At 46.1% G+C, this 13,141-nt stretch overlaps 1 protein-coding gene across 4 annotated transcripts in view; it reads right to left on the bottom strand.

Annotated features, from left to right (window-relative positions):
* Nucleotides 1–432: 432 nt before the first annotated feature.
* The window catches only part of PEAK1 (pseudopodium enriched atypical kinase 1), a 270,744-nt gene continuing 258,035 nt past the window's right edge, over nt 433–13,141 (bottom strand). For all 4 annotated transcript variants that reach the window (XM_055130599.1, XM_055130596.1, XM_055130597.1 and 1 more), the window contains one exon: nt 433–7,265. In XM_055130599.1, the coding sequence (XP_054986574.1) occupies nt 6,117–7,265 (1,149 nt within the window). In that variant the 3' untranslated portion in view covers nt 433–6,116. The remainder of the gene's footprint in view (nt 7,266–13,141) is intronic.

Below are 13,141 nucleotides of genomic sequence, written 5' to 3' on the forward strand. Positions count from 1 at the left end.
GGCTACACGTGACTGAGAAGCTTAAGCTGAAAGGCATGTGAGTTCTGGATCAGAGGATGCTGTTCAGGGCCCTGCCCCACTCCCAGCTACCACCCAGCTCAGCTCTCCCCAGAAGCCTATCAAACCCGCAGTGCTAACCTGAGAGGCTGTTGCCAACTGGCCACCAGGGGGAGCTCTCACACAGCAAACCTCAGCCTGCAGCCCTCCTGGGAAAGGGAAAGCCTTCATTCACAGAAGGGCTTTGCAGCCTGGCATCCTCCCATTAGGGAGGGAACGCAGAGAAAATAGGGCCCAGGGGATGGGATGGGATGGGATGGGACAGGACGCTAAGAGCACATGCACGCTGTGGGGTGAGACACGGCCACATCTACACCAAACTCTCCCCAGCACTTCCGGTACAGGAGAGTCCCTGAAAATGACCAGCACGCGTGATTAGTGTATATCAAAATGGATTTATTTACACAAGTAACATGATGCCACAGAGAACACAGCAAAGTACCACAGCAAACCAAAGGGCGGGGCCATCTGGTGATGGAGGGGACCATTCATTGGTAAATTTATACAGCTCTGAAGTCAGTGGAGGGGTGAATCTCCAGGGAAGAATGAGAGAAACAGTATTCTCCAACATAGAGGAGCATGGGCAGGGCTACGGGGAATGGGGGAGAGATGGGAATGAGGACTGTCATGATTCAGATCATGAGGAGGAAGACTTTGCTTCTGCCCTGTTCTCATACCCGAATGCCCTGCACATATGAACAGAGTCCCAACCCAGCATGCTGACAGGGGACAGTCTTTCAAACTGGCAAGGGGAGGGACTAACCGGGGAGTATTTGGAGCAAGTTTTCCTGAAGCACAGTGTGGTTTGTCTTTCAAAAATGCTACCCTGAAGCCACAGGCTGGTTCAACATTCAAGTTGTCCAGAGTGTAGACACACACGATACTTTCCACACACGATATACGGGCAAAGCGGATTTTCTGTTAATAGAATAATATTTGTAGCAAAATATATGACTCTGTACTTCTGCTATGTTAAAAAAAGTCTGACCTCTTTTGATTCCCTGAAACACTCTTGATGTAAGAAAAATATGCATGTGAAGTGGGAAGGGGAGAAGGAGATGGAGGAATAAAAATAGGAGATTCTTTGGAGTGGGAAACCAGGGAAAGGATGTCCAGAGAGCGGGCCCCTGCCTCCTCTCATGTGGAGAAGCTTCCAGAAGTGGCTGATGCAAAAACCTATTCTAACTTCAAATAGCTGAAGAGAGGAGGGTGTGTAACAGCTGGATAGCACCTGGCACTTTCTGGGCACTTAATGATGGTGATGGTGAGTGGTAAACGCCTTGGTAGGAAGGTTTATAAAAAATGATTACAATTTGTTAAATTTACCAAGACTTCTTTACCAAATCTATTGAAACTACCAAAAAAAAAAAAGTTTGACCCTCAGTCTCAGCATCGAAAAATTTGGGCGAAGGGTTTGAGTCTCAGCCATGTCCAGTAAAAATGAAGAGTTCTTTCTCCACAGGTACTGGGGGATTTTAAAATTGGCCCAAAACTTTCATCATTTTGCCCCTTTAAATGTACAAAGTAGAATTGCTTTTTTTTACAAAAAAAAAAAAGAGTTTTTCTGAGGCGGGATTACTTTTTCAGCTAATACTGACATGGAATGCACATGACTCTGCTCTCACGGTGTTCGTCACAACTCAGCTTTGCCACCGAAGCAGCACAGGATAAGAAGGCTTGATGTCTTTGGTATAATCTCTGTCTGGGACCTTGCATTGTAGATTCCCCCCCCCCACTTATGCCTCATTTTTTTGGTCCGTGGGGCCACCTTTTTCGGGGCAGCTGGGCTCCAGTGCATACTTCAGCAAGAGCAACACTTGGATTGATCTCGGGGGCATGACATATTGGGCCTCTGAGAATCTGGGCTCCAGTGAGGTCATGTTAAATACTCTGGGTTCATGGGCAGCCATTCTGCTCACTCTGGACCAGAATTTCCACCCTCAGCAACTGTGAGGGGGATAAAGGATGCGTCAGAGTTGGAGCATAACATCAAGTTCTCTCTTGGTGCCCCCCACACCTGACCCAAGTATGTTCATACTTGATTCATACAACTAGAATCATTTGGTATAAGGGATGCATCCCAAATTCTGGGCTTCAGTGAGACAGATCTGCATTTTTCAGATCACAGCAGATTGAGTTTAAGAAGGGGAAAAAATATCCTAGTGTCAGGTTACCAGCAAAAACCAAGTCAGGTTACTTCTCAGCTTCAAGGTATTCTGAATTCAGTGCAGTCCTCTGCCCCAGCTTAGAGGACCCAACATTTGTATGTGGAAATTTTACAATGCTGCTTTACGGTACAATTTTTGGTAGTTTTATGCCCAGACTCATTAGTATTTCTAGGTTGGGGGCTGGGGGTGGGTTTAGAACTTTTAACCCTATGGAGTTATCCATGTTCATAAACTTATTCTGAGTTTGGAAGCAAAATTGTCAACCACTTAATCCGATGAGGAAAAGGCAATTTAGACTCTTAAAACCCCAACACATAACTCAGTTTTCAGCCCCGATATCAGTAGGTTAGGTGGTGTGGGGCCTGGTTGCTCCCTCCCTCTGCTCAACCTACTGGGCCTCAGCCAGTTCCTCTTTGGAGAACCAAACCCGAAGGCCACTGTCAGTATTCTGGCTCCTGAGTCTGACTGGTTCAGGGGCTGGAGGGTCTCATTCATGACTTCCACAGGTACAAACTGTCTCCTGCAACCCCTTCCCGCTATTTACTCCTCAGAAATGACCTTCTGGCATCACAGCGGAATCCATATATCAAAAAAACTCTCCTAACACTAGGAGGGGCGACCTCTCCTAGTCTTTGTGGACCCTCTCACGCTCTTCCTTCCGAGATGAGATTCTCGTTTTAACAAGGCACTCTGCTATACATTCAGTCTTGGTCTGGGCTACTCCAGCCAGGGCTGGTTTCTCCACCACTCAGATGTGTCAGAGAAATGGTTCATGTTCATGTGGCTTAAGGAAAAGCCTATTAGCGGCTTCAATTGTTCAAGCTTTCAGTATAAATGGAATCATATACAACAGGTTTCAATAGAAAAGAAAACCTTTCCAATCAATGGTGAAGACAATAACTTGATGTTACTTGAGGAAACTTAAAGTGCTATACTAGTCACAATCCCACACTGACAAATATATATGCACAGACATGTAGATATGGATTTACTCATATATGTCTATGCTGAAGGGAGGGCTGTGTTCCAGTTGGTGCATGCATTTGAAGTTCCTATTACAAGTAAAATTTTTAAAAAGTAAAAAAATATTTGTGCTAATATTTGATTGAATTTCAATCTTCTGTAAAAATATCTGAGGCCCATCTGATGCAGTACTTCTTGCCGAGAGAATATAGTATTCTTGTCTCTCCTGATCTGACTTGTGACACGCCCCGCCCCTTTCCCTTTCCACCTCACATTCCTCTGCCATCACTCAGAGAACTCCTGGAGCTGCCCGCATCCGGGACGCCAGAGAACTGCCCTCGCAGCCAGCGGCCATCTCTTGCCCGAAGTAAATTTTAATAGAAAAACTGGATTGAACACAGCTGATGTGAGGAGGTGCTTGGTGTAGCAGTGCTCTAAGATAGGGGGGCAATGGAGTGGAGAGTGTCCATGCGCGTCATACTCTGTGGAGTGAGTGAGCATGAAGAAGGTGGGATCCAAGGCAAAACAGGAAGGAAGGGAAAGGGGACCTGGAGAACAAACAGAGGGAGCAGGGCACAATCTTCATTAAATACAAAATCTCATTAAATACTCAACATTCAGATCGACATGGGCAAGGCACCAACAAAAGTGACACTGAGGAAGTATTTCAATCTACAAACCAGGGGCGAGGGACTGCGAGGGGGGCGTGCTGGCGGCCAGGGTCAGTGGTCTTCGCGTTGCCATTCAGTGTATAAGTAGGCAGGGGGTCATGTGCACACGGGCGATGCTAAGGGAACCAAGCCCCAGCCTGCTCGGCAAGGCGTGGTCACGCCACAGGACACGGAGAGAGACTGGCCTGCTGGCCTGCAGCAGCATGCCCGCTCTGTGGCCACTGTCTAGGACAGAGGAGGCAAGACGCTATGTGCCGATTGCTCTCTCCCCTGGGAGACCTGTCCTGCTGGCCGGGAGGACAAGGACAGCCCCCCAGGGAGAGCCTCACGTGTCCCCAGTCTTGAAAAAAAAAAAGAAAAAGAAATAAAGAAAGAAGAGCACAATAAAATACATTCTTCTCCTTTCTTGATCCTCTTCAATATAGGTGGATCACGTGAGGCTGTTAAAAATGTTAAAATTATAGAAATTTCCAAAAGGCCACTAATGTGCTATCTAAGGAATACTGCACGATTAGTCTCGGCTGTCAGAAACGCTGTGCTGGGTGATGAGGGGCTCCGGGTCCCTCACAGGGTGCAGAGAACTTGTCTCTGCAGGGTCACAGGTTGCTCCCGAGAGGCCTGGCCTCAACTTCCAGCATGTGTGCGCGCACACACGGGCATACATGTGTACACACATTCTCTCCATCTGAGTGACTCTTGGGATTTCAAGGTTGAAGTAAACAGATAGTCACAGTTTTCAATACAAGCGTGTGCACACACATGCACACACACACATGCGCACGTGAGCATACACATGCGCCCTTGTGGAAGGAACATTTAACTCTGAGCGCGCCTATGTGCCAAGGGGAGAAGGGAGGGCTTTTGGAGCTCTTGCTTCTGGTGAAGTTGTGACATAAACATTGTATTATACAGCTAAAAATACATACAAAAATTGCACATATGTCCAAGGGAGAGAAGCCCAGGCCCACACAGCTCTCAGTCACCCACCCCAGCCAAAAAATTCCCTTGTGAATTGTCCTCGAGAGCCAGCTGGGAGCTTTGGAGAGGAGGTGCCTGCGCAGCTGGGCACGGGGAGCCACCTCTGCAGGCACGGTGGGCATCCTGCGGGCAGGGAAGCAGTCTTGCGAGAGGCCCTCTCCCTCCCCTGCTGCTGGAGATCTTGAGCTCAGCTGATCGCCTTCACACCCAGGGCTGTGGTGGCAGCATTTGGTGAATGAGTGAACAACAGCTACTGAGGAGCCAGCTGAGCACTGCCGTGGCGGGGCAGGGGGCTGGCGGGGGGAAAGTGGCATGCAGGCGCCATGGATGTGGACAGTTCTGACAGTGATCAAAGAATGGTGTTCTTAACTCCTGTTCCATTGCTGGCCCCAAGAGAACTGCACACACAATAAGAAACCACCTGTGTCCTGCCAGTTATTTAGAAGATCTGAGATGCATTCCACTCTGCTGAAGCACTGATGACACCACCTGAGTCAGCTCCGGAATGGGCCACATCAACAGCCGAAACCCCGAACTTCACTGGCCATTGGGGACAGAGCAGAGATGCAGGAGAATCAGGCAGTGGTGGCGTAGGTGACTCACAGGGCTTTCCTCCACGCTGTGTGCACACACATACACACACCGAGAAGAGAAAGGAAAACGTGAAAAGGGGTCCATAAGCCAGGAGCTGGGATCTTGCCGTGTCCTTCTGCTGTTTGCTGGAACAAAGGACATAGACCCTGAAACCTAACTGGGCTGATGTGAAGGATGGCAGTTTTGCCTGGTAAGAAAGTCAGTTACTGATACTCGAAGGGAAGGAAGTCTGTTGTGAGAGCTCATGGGAGGACAGTAGTAGAGACTGATTAACTCTGTATATTGCTTATGAGAATAAATAGTTGGGATTAAAAATAGACAGGCAATATTCAGAATTATGGAGGAACTGGATACCACTCACCGAGTCCATACCAAGGAAGCTGTCCCTTCAGGGATGTGTGTTTTCATTTTTACCTGCACTTGTGGGACAATGAGGGTGGAAGGTGTGCCAAGGCAAGGCAAAGGCTTGTTTGTGCCACTGACTTTCGGTAAAGCTCAGACAGACTCCGCTTCTTACTTGATTTGGAAGCTGTGGATGACTGGACGAGCTCCCAGGGAAACTCATTTGCTCATGGACAGAGAGAGAAGGCTTGTCTCCTTTCCTTGAATTCTGGGTGAGCGTCAGGAAGGGGAAGTGCAGGAGTAACTTAAGATGAAAAGAGAAGTGGAAGCAGCAGCAGATAAGTTAGCGGTGTTGCAGGATCTTCACAATACAGCTGAGGGAGTCTGGAGTGGCAAAAGCCAAATACTGAGCACAAAGCCAGTCCTCAAGGCTGACGCCCCCCTCCCTATCCAGAGACTTCTCAGCAAACTTGATCATCAGCAGGGTTCGCTTGATGTCGAGCCAATTTTGGAGCAGGGTGTTCCTCTGCACCGGGCTGGTGGAGGCGGTGAAAGTCTGGAAGAGATCTTCCCGGGGGCCCCAGAGCAGACACTGGAGGATGCTTCTGGCATCAGAAATGAGGATCCGCTCGGAAGGGTTGGGATTGAGGAGGCAGCTAGCCAGCTGCTGCAGGCCCCGGGAGTAGGGGGAACGCAGAGGGATGCGAGGAAGGTCTGCCCGGGTGTACTCCTTTTCCTTTAGATCTGGGTTCTCATCAAAGGGGTTGGGCAGATGCAGCATCTCATAGATGAGGATTCCGGTCTGGAACTCATCACATTTCTTATACTGGGTGGCTGTTATGATCTCTGGGGCCAGGCGGGAATGGTCCCGGAGGATCTCTGGGTCGACCAGATGGCTCTTCTGCTTGGCCTGAGAGAAGTTGCTTACTATGAGTCTTGTGGGACCAGAGGAAGTGGGGCTAGGCTCAGTGAGACCGAGGCCCTGGGCAGTTCCCCCAGGCTGGTAGTGGACCAGGAGCAGGTTCTCGAGGCGAAGGTCGCAGTGAGTGACATGGTAGGGTTTGAGGTGCTCAAGACCAGAGCACAGTTGTAAGAGCAGCAGACATACTTGTCTCTCATACATATCAGGGCTTTTCCCATGCTGGGCCAGAGAGTCCCGCACAAAATCAGCCACGGTGAGACAGGGAACCTCTCGGGTGATGACCACCACGTGGCTCCTCTGCTTTCGGCTTTCCTTCTGGGATGTTTCCGTTTCGGAGCAGGGCTCAGAGCTTTTCTCATCCGTTTCTCCTTTCACCTCATCTCCAGTCTCTTCCATTTCATCATCTTCCTCTTCAGGAGCATCAGGATTGTTCCAGGGAAGCAGACGGTTAGGGACTTCAGCAAGAAAATGACCACAGTCCTGCTGGATGTTAAAGTGGACAGCTAGACTCTGCCGGACAGCCAAGCTGTGATAATACTGCTGAGATTCTTTAGCTTTGCTCTTACATATCTGAAAGATGAAAGCAAAAAGCACAATTTAGAAGGCATACTTTCAAATCCAGGCTTATGATATATTCGGAAGGATTAACGGGAAGGTGAGTGGCTTGAAAACTGTCAAAGTGAAGTCCACAGAAATGGATTTTCCTCCTATGTTCAGTGTCAGTGACAGTGGCACTAACCATTTCTCATGGTTGTCTACCTGCTTAGCACACTGTGTGCATTATCTTCAGCAACCCTCAGACTGGTTTGAGAATCATATGATCCAGCAAAACCACCTCTTGGCATATTCCCCAAACACAAAAAACATTGATTTGAAAGGGTATACACATATCTGTGTTCATTGTCACACTTAGTACAATAGCCAAAATATGGACAACTCAGATGCCCAACTACAGATGAATGGATCAAGAAGTTGTGGTATATATACACAATGGAGTTCTATGCTTTGCAGCTCTAAGAAATAACAAAATCATGCAATTACCAGCAACATGAATGGAACTAGAGGATATCATGGTAAGTGAAGTTAGTCTGAAGGAAAGGGACAGATACAGAATGATCTTATTCATATGGGTGGCCTAGATAGACACAGCAAAGTAGTAACAAAGGTCTAAAAGCAATAAAATGGGAGAACACAACTAGAGAATTGGGAGGGAGGGTTGTTCGGGTCCTTGGGAGAGGGAAAGGTACACTGGTGATGGGTGTGTTGTAGGAATTATGTGCATGAGAAACCATTATTAATAGCACTGGAAACTAGAGAATCTCAATAAAAAAAAATGAATTGGGCTGAGATCTAAACATTAAAACAAGGACGCACCCAGGGCTATCAGTTTGCAAACAAAGTTTACCCATTCCACAAGATTCTGCATTTCTAGAAAACAGAAAAAGAACAATAATTTTCTACCTATTTCTGTGGAGCTTAGACTTATACTGCGCAGCACAAAAAATGATTAGTAAAGTAGACCAGAATACCATACATTACCACCGGTCAGGAGAATGATATACAGTGTATTATGGGTTTGTCTTTCTGTCTCTCTCTGTCTCTGTCTCGCTCTCCCTCTCTCATTTGTTTTTAGGCCACACCTGTCTGTGCTCAGGCCTTACTCCTGGCTCTGTGCTGGGGGACCATTCCTAGCTGGGTTTAGGTGACCATAGGTGTTGCTGGAGATCAAACCTCAGTTGGTGGTATGTAAGGCAAGTGCCTTCCCAGCTGTACTGTCTCTCCAGTTCCTACTTTGGATTTTCTCAACTCTTCAATGAATGTCACAGCTCGGGTCCTCACGGCTCAGTAGCAGGACAGAGATGGACATTTAAGAGAATCACTGGTCTGATGGAGCAGGGCAGATTTTTTCAATGGTCAGGATCTCAGTTTTGTGCTTTCTTATAAGAGAACTCATTTAAGCAATACACTCAAACATCAACAAGGGCTTTAAAAATAATTAGTGGGTAGGGCTGGGGATATTGTTTTGTGGTGGAGTATAGACTTTGAGTGAATGAGGCCTTGGGTTTGATGCCTGACTCTAAAAAAATTTTATTTTTAAACAAAATTTTAAATAAAATTTAAAATAAAATAAATTTTAAGTGGTTATGAATCAAGGACACTTTTTTTTTTGGTCGTGAAGGACTATTCCTGGCCTTATGCTCAGGGGTTAATACCAGTGGTACTTGGGGTACCATGTGGTATCACGGATCGAACCTGGTGTCTGGCATGCAAAGCATGCACATTCACCCTTTGAGCCATCTCCCAGACCCAAGAAAGCATTTTTTTTTTTTAAATCAAAAACATTAGCTAGGTCTGAGGCAGATAGTGGTTAGGATGCATGACCTGTTTGAGCCAGACCAAGGTTCAATCCCAGCATCACATGGCCGCTAGGTATTCCCAGGTATGTATAGCTCTGGAGGTCTTCCAGGAGCTCTGCTCAAGTGGCCTTGGCACTGCAGGGTCCAAACAGTGACCCACAGGCCTGGCTGACCATGTATCTGCAAGAGTAGGCCCTGGGTCCTCTGACTACATGGTAGTATCACCCACTCCTCCAAACCAGCCAACAACTCTGCATATTCTTGAAAACATTCTTGCATTTCTAGTCTTAAAGGGTTATAAAAGCAAAAATGTAAATAAAGTCACCCCTCAGTGGATTATCCTCATGCTAGGACATGGAGAAAGAGACTGTGATAGGCCCCGTCTCTACCACGAGCCCCGAGATTCAAACTGCGTGGTCTGGACATGCAAGGGCTCTCGTAAGCTGGAACACATTTGCTGCTTGTCCCCTCAGCAGGCGAGTGCTGCCAAGTTCCACCAGTGTCAATGCCTCCTAGTCAAAGATGCTCTCTGCAGTGTTTATGCTGCCTGCTTATTGCAGTAAAATAGACAAGAAGCCAATTTTCAAAGGCATTTTCTATCACTTTTGTTTAAAAAGAAAAATGTACGTCTTCCTAGGAAAGTGCTGATAGAAGCCCAGTTCTGAGAAGCAGCATGATCTAATTTCCATTCAAATAGATATTTTTAAAAATGGCACCAAAGATAAGAGGTCTCAGGAAAGAGAAGCTACCACTTTTGCTGGATTTAGATATAGTTATTTTCTGGATTTACATATAGTTATTACAGTTAGGGAGACTCCAAACAAGTGGTCAATGTGATAGAAATTGATCTATCTCCTTCCCTACCTATCTGGAGAAATCTGAAAATAAGTTTATTTTTTTGTCACCTGCCTAATCAATCTGAGGATTCATTAAGTATTACTTTAAGCAAAATGCTGGCTTTGAAATAGCAATAAATCTAGGCTGAGGTCAAGTTAAAATATACATCTTTCAGAAAATATTATCGTTGGAAAGCTCGCAAAGTCTCAGCAAATGCAGAATATATAATCCTATATGCTTATCAGTCATGGCATAAATTCTTTCCACACAGCACTGTTGCCAATATTTAACATTTATGTGTCACCAGGTATTTAAAATCTCTATAATAGTCATCAGTTAGTTGTATAGGAGCTGAATTCAGAACATAGCTACATTAGCCCTACTTCTAGTTTTATTTTTTTTTCTTTTTGGGTCACACCTGGCAATGCACAGGGGTTACTCCTGGCTCTGCACTCAGGAATCACCCTGGCAGTGCTCAGAGGACCATATGGGATGCTGGGAATCGAACCTGGGTCGGCCGTGTGCAAGGCAAACGCCCTACCTGCTGTACTATTGCTCCAGCCCTGCTACTTCTAGTTTTAATACTCTGCTCAATATCACATTGCCTGCAGGAATGAAAAGTTGAAAGGTCCCAACTACTCAGTCTTTGGAAAGTCAATCAAATCTCTGGATGTGGCTGAGAGCAACTGTGTGTAAGACTCTGTGTATTAGACTGTGTGTGTGAGTTTACTTTGGCACTGTCATGATACAGAACAGGGCTGTGTAAACTTCTTCCACTTGTGACTCTGTTTCACCTGATACATTTTTATGCAAGCCTGGATATATAAAATAGTATGCAACCCTGGGGATGGATGATAGTACAGTAAGTAGGGCATTTGCCTTGCATGCAGACGACCCGGGTTCAATCCCCAGCATCCCATATGGTAACCTGAGCATTGCCAGCAGTGATTCCTGAGTGCAGAGCCAGGAGTAACCCCTGAGCATTAACAGGTATGACCCCAAAATACTGGGATGTGATCAGGATCTTCTGCGAGCTGTATTAAGGATTCACCACCAGGATCTCACCATTCTACAAGGAAGTGATCATCAACATAAAGAGAGGGGTTTGGCAGGGTGATACCATTTCACCGAAATTCTTCAGTGCCACCCTCGAGAACATCATGCGACGACTGGAATGGGAAGGAATGGGAGTGAAGATAGATGGTCAGCAACTACACCACCTCTGCTTCACTGATGACATCGTTCTAATAACACCAAATATTAGCCAAGTGGCACAAATGCTGGCCGACTTCGACCGTGAGTGTGGAAAGGTTGGACTGCAGCTGAATCTCACCAAGGCAATGTTCATGAAAAACGAACTACTCCCTGGCGTTCCATTTGCTTTCAATAGAATGAACACCTACAAATGCAGCAGTTACATGTACCTGGGTTGAGAACTCAACATGAGGAACGACTTGGTGCCAGAATGGCACAGGAGGAAGAGAGCAGTGTGGAAAGCCTTCAAGAGCATAGAAGAAGTGAAGAGGATGCAGAACCTCTGGCTCTGGGCACATTTTTTTGATTCCACTGTTCTTCATGCACTAACATACGCCTCAGAGACCTGGGCCTTATCAAAACAGGACGAGAACGCTATTCGAGTATCCCAAAGAGGAATCAAAAGAGCTATGGTTGGAATATCACATTTCACTCAAGTGAGAGAAGGAATCCGGAGTTCCAACCTCCATCGACGATCAAGAATCAAGGACGCTATCTCGTTTGCCAAGGCGTCGAAAATCAGATGGGTCAGACACGTGATGCAATTTAGGGATGACTGCTGGACTAGAGATGTTATAGACTGGATTACACAGAATGTCAAAGGACCTCGTGGCCACCCACCTATGAGATGGTCAGACTTCTTTGTAAAAACCCTGAACAAACAGTTTAAGACTCTTCATATTCCTGGAGCCAGCAGATGCCACTACACTAGCACACGACAGGGATGAATGGAGATGTTACAGGCGCCCACTAGAGCAAATCGAAGATCAACGGGATGACAAGTGATATAAGTGACAAGTGACCCAAAAACACAAAACAAAAAAAAAAGTATAGAACCCAAACATTTAGTAGTAATAAATTATAAGGACATTTACTTTAAAACAAATTTTTAAACAATGTATTTAATCCTAGGTTCCCAGTTTAAGAAGCTCCATTATAGAAAACAGTTCCAATGACTCAGAAGGCCTTCAATTTAGTTCCGCCACTAGCTCATTTCTCTGAGGTCTCAGTTTCCCTAATAAAGAAGACATTAAAAAGAATACTGAATGAGGTTAGAGAGGTAGTATGGGGGTTAAAGTACTTGCTTTGCATGAGGCCAACCCTGATTTTATTTCTAGCACCTTATGTGGCACCCAACTGCACCAGGTGTGGCCTCCCCCTCAATGAAATAGAATTCTGATGCCTCTTTTAAACAGTTGTGAGAACTTAATGATAATCTGAAAAACAGAACTCTTATAATGACCCAAAACAATGAACAAAATGCAAATATTAAAAGTGACATAATATTTTAAACTCTTTTTTTTCCCCAAAGAAGACAGAAAAATTTATCTCTTTGGGGGATGGGCTTAAGAGGTGCTGAGGATACCAGAAGGCCCTCCTGGAGATTTTCCGCTTACTAGGTTGGCAGTTCAAAGCCAGGGCTGAGGACACAGTGCTGGGGATGAGACACAAGCCACCCGTAATCTGATCGCCTCTCTCCTTCCCCCCACCCCAATGGGACTCTGAGATATGGCAACACATGGCCACCGTCTACTTAAGCTCCCACATGGCCATGACCCAGAGACATAAACAAATCTTGGACCCGAGCAAATTGCTGTAACGATCTCTCCAGACCAAATTATTAAAATTTCAGAATTCCTAGAGCATGTGTTCGCTCTTGCGGCCACATGACATTACATTGAATCCACAACAAGCAACACAAAACACATTGTCTAGCATTGCATTTTTGATAAAAGGTATGAGTGGGGGTGGGACTGGGCTCAAATATTGAAGGTAACCAAAGTAGAGAAAGAGACTATTGTGCAAATTGTCTGCCACACAGGCAGGGGGAGGTGTGGAATGCAGGGGGGGTGGGGGGTGGGATACTGGGAACTTTGGTGGTGGAAAATGTGCACTGGTGAAGGGATGGGTGTTTGATGATTGTATGATTGACACTCAAACATGAAAGCTCTGTTACTGTACCTCACGGTGAATCAATAAAAAGGGGGGAAAATAAAT

The sequence above is a fragment of the Sorex araneus genome, chromosome 3 (genome assembly GCF_027595985.1).
Source record: "Sorex araneus isolate mSorAra2 chromosome 3, mSorAra2.pri, whole genome shotgun sequence".
Classification (NCBI taxonomy): Eukaryota; Metazoa; Chordata; class Mammalia; order Eulipotyphla; family Soricidae; genus Sorex; species Sorex araneus.